Source organism: Mustelus asterias, chromosome 2, assembly GCF_964213995.1.
Source record: "Mustelus asterias chromosome 2, sMusAst1.hap1.1, whole genome shotgun sequence".
Classification (NCBI taxonomy): domain Eukaryota; kingdom Metazoa; phylum Chordata; class Chondrichthyes; order Carcharhiniformes; family Triakidae; genus Mustelus; species Mustelus asterias.
The window spans coordinates 150,897,414-150,922,665 of record NC_135802.1 but is presented as its reverse complement, the minus strand read 5'-3'; the positions used below and the strand labels follow the sequence as shown (position 1 = coordinate 150,922,665).

Sequence of the window (25,252 nt, the reverse complement as noted above, 5' to 3'; positions counted from 1 at the left end):
GGGCCGAATGGCCTACCTCTGCTCCTACGTCTTATGGGACTGAAGGTTATAAGCAGCTGAGGTTGGAAAATCTGTAAAAAAAAAAAAAGATGAGGACTACGGAACAGAGCTATCGGGAAAAAAGTTGATGCTGTTGGCTGATGAGTGCAAGGTACCACTGAAATAAATAAGAGAACTGGAGAGAAAGGAGAGGCCAGAATTCTGGAAAAATTAGACAGCTGTAAATGTAACTGAGCTGGAAGACTATATGAGTGGTGATTTGTTTAGAAGTTCATCTTGCTAAGGTTGGTCAGATTCTTTAGAAATATTTGCAGCAATAACAGATAATTAACAAACTGTTCAAGAACAAAGATCCAGAATGTATAGACAATGAAATTACCATCCCAAAAGCTGCGCTGGTGGTTTAAAACGATGGCAATGTCATAATTAACTGTGGCTTTAAGAACTTCAGAGTCTGTACCTGAACTCTTCCAGGCATGCAAAAAGCAGAGAATCTGACAGGTAGAGAAGCCACAAAAGTGGGATCTTTTTTAAGGTCATCCGAATGCGAGTTGGAGGAGAAAAGGAGCGGCAAGGAGGTTCACAAGTGTTACGGTGGATAACATTCATACAGGGATAAGGGAAATGTCTCCAAATGACAGTTTTCAATTAAAAGTATTTAAAAGTAGCAACAGTGACTGGGCAAGATGTGAGAAATTCTTTATTATATATTTAATGGATAGGGACAGGGTGAGAGGCAGGAGGATTAGGGGGGATTTCAAGAAGGGGAATAGGGATAGCCCAGGAAATTACCGACCGGTGAGTCTAACCTCAGTGGTTGGTAAGCTGATGGAGAAGATCCTGAGGGACAAGATTTATGAGCATTTAGAGAGGTTTAGTATGCTCAAGAATACTCAGCATGGCTTTGCCAAAGGCAAATCGTGCCTTACGAGCTTGGTGGAGTTCTTCGAAAATGTGACTAAACACATTGACGAAGGGAAAGCGGTAGATGTGGTTTATATGGATTTTAGCAAGGCGTTCGATAAGGTCCCCCATGCAAGGCTTCTAGAAAAAGTGAGAGGGCATGGGATCCAAGGGGCTGCTGCCCTGTGGATCCAGAACTGGCTTGCCCAAAGGATAATTAAAGGATTGCCCAAAGGAGGCAGAGAGTGTGTATAGATGGGTCTTTTTCTAAATCGAGGTCGGTCACCAGTGGTGTGCCCCAGGGATCTGTTCTGGGACCCTTGCTGTTTGTCATTTTCATAAATGACCTGGATGCAGAAGTGGAGGGATGGGTTGGTAAGTTTGCCGACGACACTAAGGTTGGTGGGGTTGTGGATAGTCTGGAGGGATGTCAGAAGTTACAGAGGGACATAGATAGGATGCAAGACTGGGCGGAGAAGTGGCAGATGGACTTCAACACAGATAAATGCGTAGTGGTCCATTTTGGCAGGTCAAATGGGATGAAGGAGTACAATATAAAGGGAAAGACTCTTAGTACTGTAGAGGATCAGAAGGACCTTGGGGTCCGGGTCCATAGGACTCTAAAATTGGCCCCGCAGGTTGAGGAGGTGGTTAAGAAGGCGTATGGTGTGCTGGCCTTTATCAATCGAGGGATTGAGGTTAGGAGTCCGGGGATAATGATGCAGCTATATAAGACCCTTGTCAGACCCCACTTGGAGTACTGTGCTCAGTTCTGGTTGCCTCATTACAGGAAGGATGTGGAAAAGATTGAAAGGGTGCAGAGGTGATTTACAAGGATGTTGCCTGGATTGAGTGGCATGCCTTATGAGGATAGGCTGAGGGAGCTCGGTCTTTTCTCCTTGGAGAGACGTAGGGTGAGAGGAGACCTAATAGAGGTATATAGGATGTTGAGAGGCATAGACTTTCAGAGGCTTTTTCCCAGGGTGGAAATGGCTGCTACGAGAGGACACAGGTTTAAGTGCTGGGGGGTAGATACAGGGGAAATGTTAGGGGGAAGTTTTTCACACAGAGGGTGGTGGGCGAGTGGAATCGGCTGCCGTCAGTGATGTGGAGGCAAACTCAATAGGGTCTTTTAAGAGACTCTTGGATGAGTACATAGGACTTAATAGGATGGAGGGTTATAGGTAGGCCTAAAAGGTAGGGATATGTTCGGCACAACTTGTGGGGCCGAAGGGCCTGTTTTGTGCTGTAGTTTTCTATGTGAGGAAAAACCTTTTACTCAGAGGGTGGTAATAGCCTGGAGTAAGCTGCCTGGGAGGGTGATAGAGGCGGGTTGCCTCACATCTTTTAAAAAGTGCCTGAATGAGCACTGGATAATTATGTCACAATGATCAAAGCTACTACAACACAGTTTTGTGTGAAGGCAAAAGTTTTACCGATAAAGGCCGATTATAGAGGGATACAGGCAGTTGGGCTCGGTAGAACAATGTGATCGGCGCAGGCTTGGTGGGTTGAAGGGCCTGTTCCTGGGCTGTACTGTTCTTTATTTTGTTTGTTCTTTCTATAGAAGTGACTGAGATCCACCAAAATCAACACTTTGGAACCAATCATTATATTGTATTAGCTTTTGCAGGAAGTTTCCCAAGAAGTTCTTTACCAAAAATTATTGTAAGTGTGATGAATAGGTGTGGATATTAGTGCAAATCCTTCTTTGTTTTATTGATGAAATAGAATTAGAGTTGTACCAGAGATGACAAACCTAACATTATAGAGAGGGAGATATTTGAGATTATTTCCACTGGAACAGAGGAAGCTAAGGACTCTTTTCTTTTTATAATCAAGGGTTTTGATAGGTAATTATGGAAAGACTATTTATTGTGAATGAGGAACCAGTGGTCATGTCATCAATTTAAAGTTGTCACTAGGAGAATGAAAGCTAAGTTAGATAAAATGTTGGTGTTGTTAGAGCATAGACCGAGTTTCTACAATTTAACTGATATTTGAAAAAGAAGTTATTCCAAAGAAATGATATCAAGTTTCATCTAGAAACTAAGTTCACAAAAAGTTCTTGTTGAATTATTTATGTTAATTAGCTATTGCCAAACACTTATAAACATAGAAATAGGAACTGCAGGTTAAGTGTAACAGTAAGGAAATGGGAAACTGCCATTCCTTACAGGAACAGAAACTGATAGCTATTGCAGTTTTTATCCTCTATGTTTCTATTAAATGAAGCAAAAATGTTGCTCTGTGTTGAAGTGCGAGAGCCCTGCGAGCTTTTGGTGCCAGCCCCAGTACTTTTCGATTGTAACTCCTTGATGTAAATAACAATATTGAATAATATACAGAAATGATTTATAACATTTGTAAGCAAAGAGACACGCAGATAGTAATGCTGGTACCATATTCAGACCTTAACTCCATGTGAAGATGCTTAAGTTGCTACTTTAGATTTTCACACTCCCATGTATCGGAGAATATACCACCCGTGTACTTTTAAGACTTTTTTTTGATGATGTTACAATGTGATCCATTCTGCCACATTTTCATTCAATTATTCTTCCCGAGGGCAATTAGGAATGGTGAAGGAATATATTTTTAAAAATACATATAATAGCTGACTTCAGGTGTACTCCCTTGATTTCTTTCCTCCTTCCATTAGAAGACATTCTCTAAGACGTTCTTAGTGAGAAGAGTTTACTCGATGTGCAAAGTCTAATAACTACCTCTTAATTTCCCTTTGACCATGTAAAACCTGCCATTGGATCTTATGGCAATGACCAATGTTTCAGATGTCTTGCAAATGTCATAACCTAAGCGTGTTGTGCACTCTGCCTTTAAAAGGATGGCTATATAAAGTGAGATTTCAGCAAATTGTTACGGTACAGTATTATTCATCATTGGGTAGTTTTTACTGTAAAAGCCGATATATAAATTTTTTTTTAATTTTAAGTTTTTTCCGATTGTATCTTTTTCCATTTTCTTCCTATTAATTCTCAGTTTTTATTGTTTTAATTTCACTTATCATTTCAGCATTTTCAACTTTTTAAAAACTTTTTCATTGCCTGCCTTTTGTGTGTCTCAATCCATAGTTGGGAACAACATTGATAAAATTGGCTGTAAGCCAAATTTAAATTGCAGTGGTTCAGCTAATTATTGTCATCAATTTACAGATTGCCCTATTGCATCATGGATGCAACCAAATAAATATTTAGCATATTTTTAGCCATCCGACCGAAAACAGTTGCGTTGAGATGCTACTGGTTCTATATTGCATGGTCAAGAATATTAAACTGGATATAGAATCTCCACTGAGATCAAATTTGTATAATTTTATTGTGGTTTGTCAAGAAGGAATGACAGTGTCAGTATTGGTTAGAAAGTGCTTGTCTGAGGTCCTTGAGCACAGAAAATGAGATTTAAAAAAGTGTCCTCATCGCAGGGCAGTGTCACCCATTGATTAAGATAGTGTTTTTATTCAGTTTGATTAATAATTTAGGAATGATTCAGACGATTTATCCAGATATGTATTTTTTTAATTTTTTTTAGGTGTCAGAACTTACTTAAAAGAAGCTTTAGTTAACATCATTGCTGTGCATGCAGAGGTAAGGCCTTCAAACTCATATGCATGTTCACAATGTTACATTTTTACTTTGCTTCTTATCTCCACCACAGTAGGTTCAGAAGCATCTTGTACATCCATGTCCGTTATGATATTATGGAAGGACAATTCCATAAATTGCATCTCTTCTTCAAGATCACAAAACATTTTTTCGAGAGAGGCTGTGGAATTGTGGTGTCTGGATTACCATAGCAGTAAAATATCACTGTTGTGGCATTAGATCGACTTAGTTAAGGGTAAGGCAGCATCTGACAGCTCTCAATACCCAAAACTGATTGCTTCTCCTTTGCGCTGTCAAGAAAACCATGAACCCCGGAACTTTGCACCTTTTTGTCTGTCAAAACTGAGACCATTTGTCCCCTTTAAGGAAACCTAAATCGGAAACATGAACGTGGATCAGAACAGCTACCAGCTACTAGCCTTTGTCTGATGCCAATGACGAATAAATGAATGATTTGGTGCCAGGGATGCAGTTCATGATAAAATAGTTCAAGGGCCCACCCTTTTATTCCTAACGGGTACTCTCTCTATTTCCATTATTTTAGAAATTCCGGGATTTTTACCTGCCAGCACATAATGCATCCATTAATTAATCTACATGAACTTTAATTTTCACTACACATGGGAGAAGATATCCTCATTAATCCATTTAATTGACAGTTTGTTTGATGTACCAAAGATCTTGCTTCATCATTTCAGCAGCAGGAATCAATTGCTCCTATTGCTTGCTGGCATTGTAGGATTCACGAGGTGAAGCCGGACCTCCTTCAACCCAAAGAATGTCCACCAAATTGGCTAGGATGTGAAGGGGTTGTTCTGAGACAATCTGTGAGGCAGATGCCTGGGAGAATAAGAAATGAAAGTGCTGGAAATCCGCAACACGTTGGGTAGCATCTGTGGGCAGAGAAATGTCGTTAACTTATTGGGTTGATACCCTTTCATCGGAACTGCTACAAGTCAGAGACGTAACAGATTTTGAGCTGGTAGAGAGGACAGCAACAAATACAGAAAATGCTGGAAAATCTCAGCAGGTCTGACAGCATCTGTGGGGAGGGAATAGAGCCAATGTTTTGAATCAGGATGACCCTTTGCAGTATTTTGCCTTTATCTGAGAGAGGCAGGGCAAGCTGGGCGTGTGGAAGACAGAACAAAAGGGGAAGCTCATTGGATGTCTCTTTCGATGAACAAGGCAAAGGAAATGGTAATGAGTCATAGAATCATAGAATCCTACAGAGCAGAAGGAGGCCACTCGGCCCATCGAGTTTGCACCGACCACAATCCCACCCAGGCCTTATCCCCAATGCATTTACCTTAGCTAGTCCCCCTCACACGAAGAGGCAATTTTTCATGGCCAATCCACCGCACATCTTTGGACTGAGGGAGGAAACCGGAGCACCCAGAGGAAGCCCTTGCAGACACGGGGAGAATGTGCAAACTCCACACACACAGTGACCCAAGCCAGGAATTGAACCCAGGTCCCTGGCGCTGTGAGGCAAAAAGAAAAGAAAGAAGAGAAGAAAATTGGGAAAACAGAATTATCACCACAGCTGCCATCCAGAAACAAAGTAAACACAAAAAGAAGAAAAATGGGGACGGGGTGGTGATTTACAATTGTTGAACTCGGTGTTGGATCTGGAGGACTTTAAAGAGCCGGATTGAAAGATGAAGTGTTGTTCCTTGAGCTTTGTTGGAATCTAGGCGGGGCTGCCCTTGCCTGGTACAGGGTGAGGGAGAATAATGGTTTTAATGGGTACAAATGCATCAGAGGTGGAGGTGAAGGTGCGAGTGAACAGTTTGGTAGCTGGAAACCTCTTGTGATGGATGGAGAATCAAATTTTAAAATGCTGTTGTGGATTGGAGAAAGATTTTTATTTCCCTAATTTTTTTTTTTGAACTCATTCATGGGACATGGGCATCGCTGGCTGACCAGCATTTATTGCCCATCCCTAGTTGCCCAAGGACAGTTGAGAGTCAACCACATTGCTGAGGTTCTGGAGTCACAGGTAGGCCAGACCACATACGGACGGCAGATTTCCTTTTCTAAAGGACATTAGTGAACCAGATGAGTTTTTCTGACAATCAACAATGGTTTCATGGTCATCAGGAGATTCTTAATTCCAGATATTTTTTATTGAATTCAAATTCCAACATCTGCCGTGGTGGGATTCGAAACTGGGTCCCCAGAACATTAGCTGAGTTTCTGGATTAATAGTCTGGTGATAATGCCACTAGGCCATCGCCTCCCCAGTGATGAATACTAAAGAAAAGTATGGTTGGGAGGGGAAGGGAAATGTAGACGGAAAGGCATACAGGGAAACCATTGGGATCAACTTTGTCTGGGCTTGGCACTCTAGTGGTAGTGAAGGAACATGGAGATGCCGAGGCACAGAGGGTGGTTGTTGGTCGAGCGGAGTTTATATGGAGGGAGAGACTGAAAGAGAGTAGGGGAGAGGACATGAGTTGAGATGGGAGTTGAAAAGGATGAGAAGTTGCTCGATTCAGAGGCTGAGAGAGAAAGGCAGTGATTGTGGTAGAGAACGAGGAATTTAACTGGGTGAGTGAGGCGGAACAAGGTGAAACAATGAAAGGAGGCAAAGGTGTCAAAGGAGTAGGGACAGACCAGGTGTGACTTGGTAAAGTTAACACAGCTCCAATGCCAGTTTGTGCAGGCATGTGGATGGTACAGCCAGGTTAGGGAGACTTCATCTAAAGAGGAAGGCATTGTCACTCCTCAGCCAGTTTTCTATCACGGCCACGATATCGATACAGTCGATGGCAAGAATCTTGTTCACAGGTGAACAGATAATCTGGAAGGAGCTGTCGAGACTGGCTGCGATAGCTGATTGCTTAGCAAACGCCACAGGATCAGTGTTGGGAGTGTGAATGGAACAAAAGGCAGTTGACAAGATTGGCTGCCAGCTGGTTTGCTCGGTGGAAATGTCAGCAAGAGAGTAGGATGGGACAGCTGGGATTTCCGATCATAAAGAAGCAATAACTGGCTCCTCTTTTCCACATCCAACATTAAGCTATGTATGGATATTGATAAAGAAAGTGTGGCTAAGTGAAGGCAGAAATTTAAGATGATAGCTTGAGCACGGTGACACAGTGGTTAGCACTGCTGCTTCACAATGCCACGGACCCAGGTTCAATTTCCGGCTCGGTTCACTTCTGAATGGAGTCTGCACGTTCTCCCTGTGTCTGCGTGGATTTCCTCCGGGTTTCCACCCCAGTCCAAAAAACGTGCTGGTTAGGTGCATTGGCCATGCTAAATTCTCCCTCAGTGTACCCAAACAGGCGTCAGAGTGTGGCGACCAGGGGATTTTCACAGTAGCTTCATTGTAGTGTTACTATAAGCCTGCTTGTGGCACTAATTTTAAAAAGTCCAGCTGTTAAGAAATCGGCATATGTAACCTTTCTGCCCATATAAAGGCAGCAATTTTTCTACTTGTATTTGGAAGTTGAACTTCTCTTAAAGAAAGGCCATGGCCTCTTTTAAGGAAAGAAAGGCCATGGTGACGTGAGGAAATCTAAGATCCTATTTCAACAAGTCTTTCTGTGAATTTACAGGTTTTTACCATTTCTAAGGAACTCGTCCCAAGGATTCTTTCACGGATTATAGAAGCTGTTACTGAAGAAATGAGCCGACTGATGCAGTGCGTGTCTTCGTTTAGCCGAAACGGAGCATTGCAGGTAACAGAGGGTTAGCAGAGTTTCATTCATTGACAATGTTTTCAAGTTTACTTTGACTTTGGTCAGAATGCATGAGAAAGAAAGAAATGATTGCTATCTCTGAATGGTTAATTAATGGTGCCACACTGTGCAAGCCTATGTTTTAGTTCACTTGGCACAGTTTTTAAGTTACCTACATTAGTGCTTGATATGCACAGTCATTTCAGAAAAGGCTATGTTAAATTGCATTGTTTTGTGACATTCATTTTTAATTAATGGCATGAACTGTATATTGTAGTGCGGGAACTCGTTCATATTGGTTAAAGTCAGTGGTTGCTGCGTAATTTACTGCTCTTGTCCATAGATTATACATTACATTTACTAAGCAAATAAAACTAATAGACTCTAAATACATGTCTGGAAATGTAATAATCCAGTTGCCAATTTAGACTGAGTGTTTTTTGATATCTGAATATGTTTTTTCTTGTGTGTGCACAATAAAGTCAAACAAGGTTGTCAAGAGTTAAACCACGTCCCCACCCCCACCCTCAGAGAGTTTCTCTGTGGGTTGCTTTTTGTTCAGATGTTGAATGGTTGATCCAAAATGAAACCAGAGTTCTCTGTACTAGATGAGGAGAAAGGTATCGTCTAAATGCAGTTGTGCACTTACCATGTGCACTTGCACACAGATTTTACAATCTAAGCTTCTTAAAGCCCAGAGCAAAATACATCTGTTCTGGTACTTTTTTGCAAACCCTAATTAGTCCATTCAACATTTGAATATTTTTTGAACAGTTTAAACGTTATGCTTTTTTTCTATATTCCTTCACCACCCACACCTCCAGCCACCCACCTCCCAAATAAGATCCTATAAATCCGTTTGCCTGACTACTACAAGTACTTTATAATCACTAAAATAGTTTGCTGTGGCTTGGATTTTCCTCCACCATCATGCCAACGATCAACACAGGGAAATTAGGTAACAAGGAAGTTAGGTAACCAGGTCGACTGGCACATATATTTTCCTCTCCCATCAGCCGGCCCTTTCCTGCCTGCCACACGTAAATGAAGTGGACATGATGTGGAGATGCCGGCGTTGGACTGGGGTGGGCACAGTAAGAAATCTCACAACACTAGCTTAAAGCCCAACAGGTTTATTTGGAATCACGAACGTTCAGATTCATCAGGTGACTTTAACCTGGTGTTGTGAGATTTCTTGCACGAAAATGAAGGTGAGGAGCTGGGTTTTGCCAAGCCATCTGTTTTCCCCAACCTCAGGCTGTGCTACCTCCATCCCAAGGGGTTACCTGCAGAAGGGTTGAAGTAGTCTCTGGTTAGCAGTAGCAAACCCCTTCATTTGTTAGTTGCAGGGAGAGGTCCTGTTAGTATTTTCCTCTCCCTACATAATATCCCATAAGTTCACTTGAGTCCCCATTGCAGTCAAAGCCTTTAATGCAAACAATTGTGTGCCCTTCAGGGTTCCTTTGTCTCATTGATAGTGTCTTTTATTCTTGTGTCAACATTGGTTCAATGGTTTCACTCTTTGGCACTTAATCTGTTAACTCTTCGGTGCAGTTTTGAAGGACTGATACTCCGACTGAAGCACGTCTTTTTGATGTGTTAAACTGAGACACTATCTCTTAGGTAGACCTAAAAGACCAAATTACACTGTTCAAAGAAGGGCACAAGATTTTTGCCAGTGTTCTCGCCAACATTTATCCCTGAACCAGCAGTCCTAATGCAGTAACAAAAATAGGAAGTGCTGAAAATACTAAGTAGCTTGACAACATCTGTAAACAGAGTTAATGTTTCCAATTGAATATGAGAACACTTATTTTCTCATTCGCTCTCCTCCTGAAAGCTGATGCTGACAACTCTGATATCTCATCCTTTTATCCTTCTGGATATAGAACATTACCTGGTTATTTGTTGATCTGTGTCATGTCATTGTTGCATCTGATGCCATCGTCCCTGATGAGCTGCTATGCACCTTCCTCTGAGGATCTGCAACAGAAATTGTAGCTTCCCCTTCCCCTTCATTCCCCTTCTCCAAGAATACTCGGGTCAATTGCTGCTGCCACAAGTGACAAGGCATCAATGGTGTCTTTGACCTATGTCCTTTAGATGGCTGTGATCCTGTACCATATTCAATGTATTTGCTTGCTGAGCCAAGAGACTGCTCTAATTTTCTGCTTCATGCTTTCAGGAATCAGCAAAGGAAAATAATCAACACTATTGATGCATGGCCTAAAGATTGCACACTCCAAAGTGTCGCATTTTTCATTGGAACTCCTTACCTCATGTCAAAACCGCTAGTCTTACAACTCGATCTTGTGTGTGTCCACACCTAAAGATACAATCTCCAGTTGAAATCCTTGCCAGACTCCTCTCTTTCAAGCCCGTTAAAAAAACCACATTGTGCAGCTATATGATTTACAATCACTTCCAGATATCTAAGTTACTGAGCAACTTGTGCATCACGGTGCAAATCCTCTCTAAACTTTCAACCTCTGAAGACTGCTTTTCTGCTGGTACAACAAGATGGCACAGCCTATCCCTCGGGAGTGGGTCTCTTAGTCAAGCACCAAGCACTGAATTCGCATCATCATTGACATGCCCAAGGAGCTCTGGTGTAGCCTGTGGTCCTGTCTGAGTAGCTAATGGCTGGCCTCAAATCACACTCCAGTGTAAGCAGGACAGCTTTGATCGTTCCTCTGGAATTGCTCCTTGGCCCCTGAAGGTATCCCAAAAGGCATTCCCACCTTATCACAGTGAAACACTAGTTAGTCTGTAGCATTTGTAGCTCCATTGTGTCGGCAATATAATGAAAACCGCCTCTATTCCCAGCAGCAGTCATGGGGAGCAAGTGTCCAATTTACCCTATAGTGCTTTTAACAAAATGCAGTTTGTGACAGAAATTGCAATGGGAAAAACTTATCTATTCTCATGTGGTCAGGTTTTGGCTGACAAATTGAAAGTGACAGTAACTACACAAAATTGTAATGAAGGTAGATCAGCTATAAACAGTAGAAGTGCAAAGCACTTTCTCTCCTAGCCTTGGAAATATGACAGAAGAGTGGCCACAGGCAGCAGGCCAGACACTTCTGGTGTTTTAATTTTTTGTATATATAATTAAGAGCAGGACCTTATTCTGCACACAAGTACTTGACTCACTAAGTGTCAATTATCAAAGAAAAACAATATACTCATCAGAAATTAAAAACCGTATATAACGGTTCATGGCATCTGTTACCTTTGTATGTGTGGTCTGTGGTACAACAGCCCTCAAAAGATAAGATTGTCATATGCACGCATTTAAATCTGGTGCCTTATCGTCCTAAGTCGCTCAGACTCAGTCTCGGTCACATGGAGGCATTGCAAACACTGCATATCCAATTGGTTAAACTCTCAGTTCCAGCCAGAACCCTCTGTCACTTAGCAAGGGACTGCTACTACAGTGCATAATAGTTTGTCATCATGCAGCAGCTAGCTTATGATTTGCAAGTCAGACAGCATTATAGAGACTTGCAGCCTGAACAGCATCAGAGCTGCCTATGTAGCAAGAAGTTAGGAATGACTACACCTCTCAGAAGTGAGATCGTTTACTCTGATGTTTGTCCCTATTAGTGATCGTAGTGAGAATGTAATCACAAGCAACGATTGCATTTTGAATTGGCAGTACATCTGGACTCTCCTTTATATGTCTCAATCTTGAAGATTTATATTAGATTAAACAAAAGAACTTGTATTTATGTAGCACCTTTCACAGTCTCAGAAAGTCTCAAGCATTTAATTTGCAGCCAATGAAGTACTTTTGAAGCATAATCATCACTCATTGTAGTGTGAAAAGGGTGACAGTCAATTTGTGCATGAGGAACATTGTGATAATGAGTCGATAGTCTTTTTTTAAAACTGGTATCTGTTGAGGATTAATATCGACGAGGACAATACTAACATCGCTAAAGCTGAGACCTAATGAACAAAAACAATGAATCTGCCAATAAGATTGACATTGGACATAAAGTACAGATATTGTTGGTTTATAACAGTGTTGGAAGTGATGTTTAAAAGCAGGCACTTCAACTTGCATCCAATAATGGTTCAGGTTAAAGCCTAATAATTATTGTATATCCAGATAGATTGGAGAGATTAGGGACAAATGGAATTGGGAAAAATCCACATGCATATTTTTAAAAATTACATGCTTTTCCTGTACCAGTTATTAATGTTCATCTTTTATAATAATAATCATTTTCACTCATCAGAGATGTGGACCATTAGAATTGTGGAAAACCATCTCTGGCTAACTTGACCTCTGGTTTCCTTTTTTTTCCTCCAACCTACCCTATGGGGAAGCCACCTGCCTCCCATTCTTTGCTTTCTGGTGGTGCAGTTGAGACTAGGGACTCCCTTGTGGGGAAATTAAGTTGCACATTACATACTACCATTAAATAGTATCGCATGTAGGCATCAAATTTCATGTCAACTTGATTCATAACCGTCCATTATAATAATCCATCTATTGTTTTACTCTTTTTCAGTAAAACTCATGCTGAGTGCTGGCAAGTTCAGATACTATATGATTGATTCTTGGCAAGCATATGCATGATACAGTATGAATGTGCCATTTATTATGACTGTGCTATTTATTCCACATGTTAATGAAATGAATCCACATTTTAATAAACTAGATTGGAAGGTAAGGTTCAATACCTTCTTTTCAGGCTGTATGTTCTAAACATGAAGTTCAGAAGCTTTGTGATGATGTGTCACAGTGCAGTGCTCAACAATATTACAGCTATCAGTTGCTGAACTTCAAGAATGCAAGAATATTTATCTGACACAGACCAGTGACCTTATTTAATGTTATGATGTTAAAGTTTATTTATTAGTCACAAGTAGGCTTATGTTAACACTGCAATGAAGTTACTGTGAAAAGTCCCTCGTCGCCACACTCCGGCACCCTGTTCAGGTACACTGAGGGAGAATTTAGCATGGCCAATGCACCTAATTGTTGTCTCTTTCTTGTAGGCCAGACTGGAAATTTGTGCTCTTAGAGATGCTGTTGCCTCATTCCTGACTCCTGACATCAAGTAAGATGGAACTTTGTCATATTTTTATCAGTTTGACTATTGCAAGTTTCAATAAAGCTTTTAAAAAGTTAGTTCAATTATTGTTCTTAGCGTTTGCAATAATCACCGAGCTAGGCAGGCAATAGCTTCTGCAGTGGCTAAGTGGATCTCTCTCAGCCCTCCGCTGAATTTTGTCAGGGGGCAGTCTTCAATGATGTGAGACATTGATTGGAGTGCGTCACAGCTAAGTCCGGATTCCCTGCAAGGCCCCACTTGTGCCAATTTGCTGCACAAAGGCCCTGGCCATTGTGAAAACGGTTGAGTGCCCAATGACGAATCCCGAGACAGGATTGGAGGCCGAGTGTTGACGTAGAGGTTGAGAAAGGTTGGGACTAAAACAGATCCATGGGGGAGCCCAAAAGTGAAAATGCTGGAAAATTTCAGTAGGTCTGGCAGCATCTGTAAGGAGAGAAAAGAGCTGGCGTTTCGAGTCTAGATGACTCTTTGTCAAAGCTTGGGGGAGCCCATTGAACTGTAATCTCCAGGCACTTTAACTAATTAAAACAACATTTTTAATTGTGACAAGCATTTGCACATCCTGCTCCATTCATTCAGCATCTTCAGTGCAACTTGATAATTTCACCATCAAATGGGTAAAACAAAACACACTCTGACACTGTCCTTTTTACAGTAAGAAGTCTAACAACACCAGGTTAAAGTCCAACAGGTTTATTTGGTAGCAAAAGCCACTAGCTTTCGGAACAGGCTGTCCCTACATCAGGTGGGTGGGATTCTGATTACAAACAGGGCACAAAGACACAAACTCAATTTACACGAATAATGATTGGAATGCGAGTCTTTACAGCTAATCAAGTCTTAAAGGTACAGACAATGTGAGTGGAGGGAGCATTAAGCACAGGTTAAAGAGATGTGTATTGTCTCCAGACAGTACAGCTAGTGAGATTTTGCACATCCAGGCAGGTTGCGTGGGTTACAGATAGTGTAACATCAACCCAAGATCCTGGTTGAGGCCGTCCTCATGTGTGCAGAACCTGGCTATCAGTTTCTGCTCAGCGACTCTGCACTGTCGTGTGTCGTGAAGGCCGCCTTGGAGAACGCTTACCCGGAGATCAGAGGCTGAATGTCCGTGACCGCTGAAGTGCTCCCCAACAGGAAGAGAACAGTCTTGCCTGGTGATTGTCGAGCGGTGTTCATTCATCTGTTGTCGTAGCGTCTGCATGGTTTCCCCAATGTACCTTTTTAAGCATTGATGATGTACGGGTACAGTTGTCATCCTGGTGAGGTGCTTCTTCCATGTCTGTACTACTTTAAGGACTTTGTTTATGTTTGCACTAAAATCTCAGCCTCTAAGAGGAAAGCATCCCGAGTGGTCCAATCTTTGCTGCCAGAATGATTTGTTCGGAGAGCAACATGCTGAACTGTAACCAAAGCATAAAGATGACCGTATCCAGAGTAGAAAATCAAACATATTGGCCAAAATATGGGAAATTCTTAAAATACTTGTACGATAGTGAGTTTTAAGGGGCCTCTGGACAAATGCATGAATAGGATAGGCATAGAGGGATATGGTCCCCGAGAGGGTAGGGGGTTTTAGTTCAGTCGGGCAGCATGGTCGGTGCAGGCTTGGAGGGCCGAAGGGCCTGTTCCTGTGCTATAATTTTCTTTGTTCTTTGTACTTCAGTTCTGAACAAATGGAACTCATGATTTTGATTTGATTTATTATTATCACGTATTAACATACCGTGAAAAGCATTGTTTCTTGCGCGCTATACAGACAAAACATAGAGAAGGAAGTAAGAGAGTAGTCATAGCTAGGGTGTAGAGAAAGGTCAACTTAATGCAAGGTAGGTCCATTCAAAGCCTGATGGCAGCAGGGAAGAAGCTGTTCTTGAGTCGGTTGGTATGTGACCTCAGACTTTTGTATCTTTTTCCCGACGGAAGAAGGTGGAAAAGAGTATGTCCGGGGTGTGTGGGGTCCTTAATTATGCTGGCTGCTTTGCCAAGGCAGCGGGAAGTGTAGACAGAGTCAATGGATGAGAGGCTGGTTTGCATGATGGATTGGGCTACATTCACAATCTTTTGTAGTTTATTGGGGTCTTGGGCAGAGCAGGAGCCATACCAAGCTGTGATACAACCAGAAAGAATGCTTTCTATGGTGCACCTGTAAAAGTTGGTGAGAGTCATAGCTGAGGGAATCTGTTTAACTGCTTATTATAAATGGATGTTCACTGAGGCAGGTTCTTGTCTAAAAATTCTGTAGAAACCTATTATCAGTGTCCTTTTTAACTCAAAGAAATTGCCAAATCGGTATTTCATACTAATCTTACGCTATGATCAAATGTAGACAAATTTTCCGATTTAATCAGCATTGTTCTTTTTTAAATGAAGTTTGCATCTATAGCCATGAAACTATTTAATTTAATGTTATTTTGTTGAAGAATTTGAACTAAATGCTATGTAAATCTATTTATCTCTCTTGCTGTGTCTCTAGTTATAGCTTCAAGCAGGCCCTAGAAGCACTGCCCCAACTTCCCAATGGAGCAGATAAAAAGTAAGTTTCTCAAATGTCTCTGTCACTTGCTGCACTTTGCAATCCACTCTGAAGAACTTAGTTTTTAAAAGTAGAGGCTAATTGTTTGAGGTTTGATATTAAAGTTTATTTATTAGTCACAAGTAGGCTTGCATTCACACTGCAATGAAGTTACTGTGAAAATCCCCCAGACGCCACACCTGTTCGGGTATACTGAGGGAGAATTTAGCGGCCAATGCTAACCAGCACATCTTTGGACTGTGGGAGGAAACCGGAGCACCCGGAGGAAACACATGCAGACACGGGCAGAATGTGCAAGCTTCAGACAGACAGTGACCCAAGCCGGGAATCGAACCTGGGTCCCTGCACTGTGAGGCAGCAGGGGATTAGCTCCTTCAGTAGAGTAAAACATATATTGTAACTACTATTTACTTTCCTGGACATCTAACAACGTAAGGGAAGCCCAGTCAGGAACCAAAATACATCCCTTGCCAAAGGGACTTTGTCTAGACTTCCGGAATATCTCGGTGACTGGGTGGGTTACGGAATGAAGACTAAATCAGATCTCAGAACTTTACAGCTAATCACATCAGTTATCTTTAGTATTACAAATGGAAGGCTATTTCTACTTTTTACCTGTCCCCTCCTTCCAAAAGTTGAATTTATTTGGTTAGCACTGCTGCCTCATAGCTCCAAGGAACTTGGTTTCAATTCCCAGCTTGGATCACTGTCTGTGCGGAGTTTGCACGTTCTCCTCGTGTATGTGTGGGTTTCCTCTGGGTGCTCTGGTTTCCTCCTACAGTCCAAAGATGTGTGGGTTAGGTTGATTGGCCATGCTAAAATTGACCCTTAGTGTCCTGGGATGCGTAGGTTAGCGGGATTAGTGGGGTAAATATGTGGGGTGAATTGATAAAGAAACATGATTGTCATAGTCGAGTTATCAGGTGGTATGGTTCAAAAATCTCTGAAAAGTGATGGGTTCTCCTGTTGAAATATTCCAATTACACACAATGTGTGTATCATAACTTAAAACAATGGATACGGAATGCTACCGCACCTCAAGGTAAGTGATCTACTGATCACAGTAATGGTTCTGAAGCTTTGAAGTTAATGGAATAAATAAATACATTTGGGCATCATTCAAAATGTTTGCGGTGCAAGATAAGGACCCAACTCTCTTGAGCACATCCTGACCCCAATAGTCGTGGAATGACCCGACTTTTATCACAAGTGATGCACACCGTTTAGTGAATCACAAACAGTTTAGTGAATCACGAACTTTGTCTTATCTGTTGACAATTTACTACGTTGTCCAGTCGTCTGCTTATCTTAGCCTGACCCTGATCAGTCATACACTTCCTGGTCTGACCAAAAGGTCGCGTTTCTTATTACCTCTTTTCTGGTGTTTTTTTAAAACTAGAAACACTTTTAAACTTCTACCAGCAATTTAGTCAAGCGTGGATAACTGGGTACACCATTTTACGGCCTCAGATCATGCCCAGCCTCCAACTCGGTGCGAGTCTGTCACAGCCCAAATTAGAACCAAATCTCAACCATCACAGTCCAAGTCAGGACGGAGCCCATTCCACCCCACCACCCCCTACCACATCACAGCCCAAATCAGAATCAATTCATAGAATCCCTACAGTGCAGAAGGAGGCCATTCGGCCCATCGGGTCTGCACAGACCACAATCCCACCCAGGCCTTATCCCCGCAACCCCACATATTTACCCTGCTAATCCCCCTGACACTAGAGTCAATTTAGCATGGCCAATCAACCTAACCCGCACATCTTTGGAGTGTGGGAGAAACCGGAGCATCCAGAGGAAACCCACACAAACACGGGGAGAATGTGTAAACTCCACACAGACAGTGACGTGAGTCCGGAATTGAACCCAGGTCTCTGGCGCTGTGAGGGAGCAGTGCTAACCACTGTGCCCTCCCCCAACCTACCCCATCGTGGCCCAAATCCATGCCGACTAAATATTAATTTTCCTGAGTGGGTTTGATTTATTTTAAGTTGCTTTTCCAGAAATAGCAGAACGGATTTTCTGTGTGTGTGTTTTATTTGGATGGAAGTAATATTTGGATTCATAATAAAGCGAATTTGAATTGGATGACGCAGCTACTGTATCAACTAAATCTGCAATTAAAATCATAATTATCTGATTAGATTGTTGAATTGCAAATTAAGATTAATCTCTTTCTTAATTGTTTGAGAGCATTTATCTTTTTATTGCAATCTTTATTCAAATGAAATGATATCGTAGACAATTGGGACTGGATGGTTAAGCTAACTGTCTCTTTGTTATAGGTTACTTGAAGAGCTGCTCAACAAATTCAAGAGCAGCATGCACTTACAGCTCACCTGCTTTCGACCTTCCTCACGAGGCACGGTAAAGACATAATGTGGAGCAGGCCCTGGAGGATTCCTTATACCTGCAAAGCCTCCCAGCATGACAAAATATAACCCTCTCTTAAAATATGTTTCTAACTTTTCCGTTCCTCCCAGTAAAATTAAATTCTTACTCGGGCTGAAGTAAAATTCTAAAAATGTTGCTTCTGACGGTATATTGATAGTTTCCTCGATATTTGCCAAGTCTACTTTGAAAAGTCAAAACTTTTTTGTCGTTTATTTTAGTGTCAGATTTAGCATTCCGAACCTGCAGACTCTGAATTCAATTGCAAACTTGGAAAAAAACCAAATTAAAATGTGTCTTGCTTGCTTTTCAAGCGATTCTCGTATGTTATTTTTTGGCCTTTCACAAGACTTGATGCATCTAAAGACACAGCATTTGTGCAATGCTTTGCTGTCATTAAGTTTAAATAGCAAGAATTGCAAAAATTGTTAAGACACGTATTGCTTTAATTTCATGCAAGGTGCTTCCTTCAGCAGTATTTTCTGTGTTCAAAATATGAAGTCTTTATGTATTTCAAAACTGTAAATAAATACACTGCAACCTTTTTGTTTTGTTTCTCCACCAAGTTCTTTGTGCCTTCGTAAAAGCATAATGATTTTTTAAATCATCAACTTACTAACAGTAATCAAACATGATCCAATAAAGAAGATAGACCCAGTTCACCATTCACATTTGTGACTGTACCTTAATAGAATTGGAACCTGATCACATTGGAATGACCAAAAGCAATCTTTAAAAATTGCCCATTCACTGTGATCAATAATCAAATGGGGATACCCAGCAAACAGGAATCTAACCCACCTGCCACCTTAACCACTTACCTCACTCACCCTACCCATTTACTTCACAGAATCACAAAATCACAGAAACCTTACAGTGCAGAAGGAGGCCATTTGGCCCATCGAGTCTGCACCGACCACAATCCCACCCAGGCCCTATCCCCGTAATCCCACATATTTACCCTGCTATTCCCTCTAACTTACACATCCCAAGACACTAAAGGATGATTTAGCATGGCCAATGCACCTAACCCGCACATCTTTGGACTGTGGGAGGAAACCGGAGCACCCGGAGGAAACCCATGCAGACACGGGGAGAATGTGCAAACTCCACACAGACAGTGGCCCAAGCCGGGAATTGAACCCAGGTCCCTGGAACTGTAAAGCAGCAGTGCTAACCACTGTGCTACCGTGCCGCCCCTTCACACATCTACCCACCCTACCCATTCACTAATATTCATGCTGAAATTTTAAAGTTACCTTACAGCAGACTTTACCATTAAAAAAAAAAGCTATGCCTTGTCTTCCCGATCTGACGCTGCAGCACTGCGATGCAATTCTCCAATGGGCACATTTCTGGAGAAGCCAGGCTCAGAAGAAATATGGAGCAGCGTCTAAACATGGAAAAGTTCATGCAGAGTGACAACCCGACAATGTTTGCCTCTTTATGGAAGACACAGTAAGAAGTCTAACAACACCAGGTTAAAGTCCAACAGGTTTATTTGGTAGCAAAAGCCACTAGCTTTCAGAACAGGCTGTTCCTTCGTCAGGTGGGTGGGAGTTCTGATCACAAACAGGGCACAAAGACACAAACTCAATTTACATGAATAATGATTGCAATGTGGGTCTTTACAGCGAATCATGTCTTAAAGGTACAGACAATGTGAGGGGAGGGAGCATTAAGCACAGGTTAAAGAGATGTGTATTGTCTCCAGACAGGACAGCTCGTGAGATTTTGCACATCCAGGCAAGTTGTGGGGGTTACAGTTAGTGTGACATGAACCCAATATCCCTGTTGAGGCCGTCCTCATGTGCGGAACCTGGCTATCAGTCTCTGCTCAGCGACTCTGCGCTGTCGTGTGTCGTGAAGGCTGCCATGGTTGATGGTTAGACCGCATTCGAATATTTTGCCGTGTTTTGAATGCTCTACTTTAGTAGAATCACAGAATCCTACAATGCAGAAGGAGGCCATTCGGCCCATTGAGTCTGCACCGACCACAATCCCACCCAGGCCCTATCCCCATCACCCCATACATTTACCTCAGCTAGTCCCCTGCACTAAGGGGCAATTTAGCACAGCCAATTAACCTAACCCACACATCTTTGGACTGTGGGAGGAAACCAGAGCACCCGGAGGAAACCCACGCAGACACTGGGAGAACATGCAAATTCCACACAGACAGTGACTTAAGCCGGGAATCAAACCCGGGTCCCTGGTGCTGCGATGCAGCAGTGCTGATCACTGTGCCACCCAAAGTAAGGATCTTAAAGTCACAAGGACAGGAGTGAAGTTATCCACTCCAATGATACCAAGGTGGAGAAAGGACGAACTCGGCGATTTCATTAGAACCAAGAACATTGAGAGCTGACTGAAGGAGTCGAAAATGAAGAAGGTAAATGAGGAAAACTATTCTCATAGCCAGTGAATTAATAGCTAGAAGTTATAAATTTAATATCCATACCACATTAACAGGTGCTAAGATGTGACCTACTCCACCACAAACAGGAATAAATGGTTCAAACGACCTCCCGTGCTGTAAAACTCAACTATGTACAATCACAAGTGAGAAACAGATTCTAAGCAATAAATACAATCAGGAAAATACATCTTTGTATATCCAAGACTGACTTCAGAGACCAAACATACCAAAAATCGACAGTCATCTGTAACACATACCTATTTGCCAACAATTTCTAATAAATTTAATGTGATTGGCTCGAAGGTGGGGCCCATGTTTTTCCTGATAAATATTAATGATCTAGATCTTGTGCAAGGGACAATTGCAACGATTGTGAATAATACAAAACTTGCCAGCATTGTAAACTGTGAGGTGGACAGTGTAGAAATTCAAATGGACGGACAAGTTGGTGGAGTGGACAAAGAGGTGCAGATGAAGTTTTAGTCAGAAGATCGTAGACAATACAAAATAAGGGGTACAAGTTTACAGTGTGTGCAGGAGCAGAGGGACCTGGGTGTATGTGTGCATAGATCATTGGAGGTGGAGAGAACAGTTAATAAAGCAAATGGTATCCTGGGCTTTATTAATAAGGATGTGGAGATGCCGACGTTGGACTGGGGTAAACACAATAAGAGTTTTAACAACAAGTTAAAGTCCAACGGGTTTATTTGGTAGCAAATGCCATTAGCTTTCGGAGCGCTGCTCCTTCGTCAGATGGAGTGGATATCTGCTCTCAAACAGGGCACACACACACACAAAATCAAGTTACTGAATGGAGATGGGAATCAGTAACTTGATTTTGTGTCTCTGTATGCCCTGTTTGAGAGCAGATATCCACTCCATCTGACTAAGGAGCAGCGCTCCGAAAGCTAATGGCAGTTGCTACCAAATAAACCTGTTGGCCTTTAACCTGGTGTTGTTAAAACTCTTACTGTCTTTATTAATAAGGGCAGAGAATACAAAGAACAAGGAAGCACTGCTGGACTTGTATAAGATACTAGTTACACTTCAGTTGGAATAGTGTGAACAGTTCTGGCTGCCAAGCTTTAGGAAGGATGTGAATGCATTGGAGAGAGTACAAAAGAGGTTTGCAAGAATGATTCCAGGAATGAGAAACAACAGTTATAAAGAGAGATTGGGGCTGTTAACCTCGGAGAGAAGGCTGCGAGGAGACTTGATAGATGTCCAAAATCATGAGGGGGCTGGACAGAGTAGATAGGGAGAAACTGTTCCCAGTCGTAACAGGATCGAGAACAAGAGGGCACAGATTTAAAATGATTTGCAAAAGAAGCAAATGTGACGTGAGAAAATACTTTTTTCACACAGCAAACAGTTCGGGTCTGGAATGCACTGCCCTAGACGCATGGTTCTATGATCGCAGCTTCAATTGAGGCATTTAAGAAGGTATTAGATGATTGTTTGAACAGAAACAATGTGCAGGGGATGGGGAAAAGGCAGGGGAATGGCACTAACTTATAATGCTCATTTGATAAACTGGTGCAGACACGACGGGCCAAATGACCTCCTGCGCCATAATAATTCTGTGATTCTTTTTAAATTCTGCTGTTAATGTTAGCTTTAAATTCCTTACACCATGCGTCATGACAGATCCCTTGACTGTGGCCTTTATTAAATTGCTGAAGGTTTGAGAATTAAGTCATAACCATTTTGGTCTTAGCGTCAGGGTGCTGTCCGTCCTGGGTTGGCTGTAGACTATAGCTCAGGTAGCCATTTGGCAGACCTGTCCAGTTCACCAGAGCTGCACCTGTATATCTTTGACTTTAGTGCTAGCTATGTTGGCGTGCTGCAGCATTTTGCTGTTTGTTGCCTTGCCTTTGGTGTAATCTTTTTAACTGCTTCATGTCCTGATGGTTTAGAGTCCAGGTTTCACAAACATAAAATATAGTAAGCACAACGGCACTGCACACCCACGGTCTGTCTTTAGTTTCATCTTTTAATCTTGGATCGATAGAGGCAGCTATTCTGTAACTCCTTGCACCTGGGTAAAATCTGCCAGATGTGTCTGAGTTATGGGGGTGGATACTGTAGGATCAGTAATTCTAGTAGGGACTAGAGCTGCAGTATGATGTGAACCAGAACTCTGTGCAAGAGATTGAAGGTCTCATGACAGATGCACTGGAGGGGATTTATGGATTTAGACAGTAGCAAGAAAGGCAGTTTGAATGTGATGAAGACAAAGACATGAAGAAGAACAGAGGCAAACTACATATGTGGCCAGAGCAATGCTGTTTAATTAGGATACAGAACTGCCAACAAAAACAGAAGACATACTCAATGAATGGTGTAGATCTAGCGAGGGGGAAGGACTGAAAGAGATGTGGTTGTTATACCAGACTGAACATATCATGTCCAGCCATAGAGAAAAGAGAGAGAATCATAGAATCCCAACAGTACAGAAGGAGGCCATTTGGCCCATCGAGTCTGCACTGACAACAATCCCACCCAGGCCCTATCCCCATAACCCCATGTATTTACCCTGCTAATCCCCCTGACAAAATCAAACTAAATGCAAAGCAATGTTGATTTGTGAATTTGAAGTTCTGGAGCACTCTGATCAGGCAGTGGCTCCAGTACTTTGTTCACTTACAGTCAACAAAGTAAAATAAAATGTCCAGAGAAATCAAGGTTCAGGGAAGGCCCATGCTACTGATCAGGTGACTTAACATAGGTGATGGGAAGCACTGTTTCAGGTTTACTTTTCAATTTTGGATGTGAGTACAAGCTGTAATAGCATGCTGAGGGTTGATGATCAGTATCGGGAAGATTTTGAGAGAAAGTAGTGGAGATAAAAATTCGCCGAACAGCCTGGTGTGTGATGAGCCATGGCTGGATTCGCCAAGTCAGGTGGAATCCCTCACCACTATGTGTACCACTCAAGTACAGTAAATGAAGAGGGCAACTATACAGGGCCTTGGTGATTTTGTGTGTAGTTTTGGTCTCCTTTTCTGAGGAAGGATGTTCCTGCTCTCGAGGAAGTGCAGCAAAGGTTTACCAGGCTATTCCGGGGATGGAGGGACTGATGAATGAGGAGGGATTGACCAGGTTAGGCTTGTTTTCGCTGGAGTGGGTGGGGGGATCTCATTGAGACTTATAAAATTCTAACCAGTCTAGACAGGATAGATGCAGGGAGGATGTTCCTGATGGTGGGGGAGCCCAGAACCAGGGGTCACAGTCTGAGGATTCAGGGTAGACCATTTAGGAGGGAGGTGAGGAGACATTTCTTCACCCAAAGAGTGGTGAGCCTGTGGAATTCATTACCACAGGAAGTAGTTGATGCCAAAACATTGAATGCATTCAAGAGGCGGCTGGATATAGCAATTGAAGTGAATGGGATCAAAGGTTATGGGGAAAAAGCAGGATTAGGTTATTGAGTTGGACGAACAGCCATGATCGTAATGAATGGCGGAGCAGGCTTGAAGGGCCAAATGGCCTCCTCCTGCTCCTATCTTCTATGTTTCTATGACATCAGTATAGACTGACTATGTAACTCCTTTGATTAGTAATGTGATTCTGCACTGTATAATATTGTTGTCAGTTTCTAGAATTAACAGATTTGCTCTCACTTTATGGAATTGAATATAAAATACGCCTCAAAAATCAATTGTCTGCTCACTCCAACAAATTGGGAATAGAGTTCTTTTGACAAGGAACAGCTGTAACGAAAGCAAATCTCTTTCAATGTTCACGACTATAGCTGATACCAATGGAAGTAGCAAGGGAAGGAGATGGCCTCGTGGTATTATCACCAGACTATTAATCCAGAAGCTCCACTAATGTTCTGGGTTCAAATCCAGCCATGGCAGGTGGTGGAATTTGAATTCAATCAAAAATTGACTTTAATGCAGTTTTTCAGTGTTAGAGTTCAGTGCTGTGTAAGTATAGTTTTTGGCTTGAGTTTCCTAGTTTAGCACTTGAGGTGTGACCTTTGGAATTCAGGACTTTCCTGGAAGAGTTCCCTGAGGATTGGAGCACGGTGATCCCTCATTTGCAAGATCCTGGTCCTCTGTATCTGATCGAATGGAGAGAGTGTATTCTGCTGGTTGGACCTCCTCTGAAGTCGAAGAGAGGGGCAGAAGGTGGAAGAGACCAGTGGGCACAGGCTGTCCCCCTGGCAGAGACCTGTAAGAGGAGAGGCATGGGCTCAGTTGGTGCAGGGTCAAGGTGGGGAAGGATGCCACCATCCAGTGGCTAGAGTGTAGAGCGCAGCGCACCAACTATCTCTGGATATCCGAAGTCCAGTGTCGCAGGAGGCTCCACCTCTCCAGAGATACAGTGACATCAACTTGTGACAAGATAGGTTCTGAAATTGCCTCCAACTGTGTGGGTGGTCACTCTCGGCTGCTGGTTTTGAAGGTCGCAGTTATCCTCAACTTCTACACCTCCGGTTCATTTCAGGACTCAGCGGGGGATCTGTGTAGCGTCTCGCAATCAGCCGCACACAGTTGTGTCAAGCTAGTGACAAATGCCATCTTCAGACACACCCACACTTTCATCAACTACCCGGACAGACAAGGGCAGGCAGGCAGAGAGAATAT

At 42.4% G+C, this 25,252-nt stretch overlaps 1 protein-coding gene across 2 annotated transcripts in view; it reads left to right on the top strand.

Annotated features, from left to right (window-relative positions):
* exoc2 (exocyst complex component 2) overlaps positions 1–18,782 on the top strand; it is a 268,711-nt gene extending 249,929 nt beyond the window's left edge. For both annotated transcript variants that reach the window (XM_078198474.1, XM_078198482.1), the window contains exons 24-28: positions 4,453–4,508; positions 8,093–8,215; positions 13,226–13,287; positions 15,779–15,838; positions 18,133–18,782. In XM_078198474.1, coding sequence (XP_078054600.1) covers positions 4,453–4,508; positions 8,093–8,215; positions 13,226–13,287; positions 15,779–15,838; positions 18,133–18,226 — 395 coding nt within the window. In that variant the 3' untranslated portion in view covers positions 18,227–18,782. The remainder of the gene's footprint in view (positions 1–4,452; positions 4,509–8,092; positions 8,216–13,225; positions 13,288–15,778; positions 15,839–18,132) is intronic.
* The last annotated feature ends 6,470 nt before the right edge of the window (positions 18,783–25,252 follow it).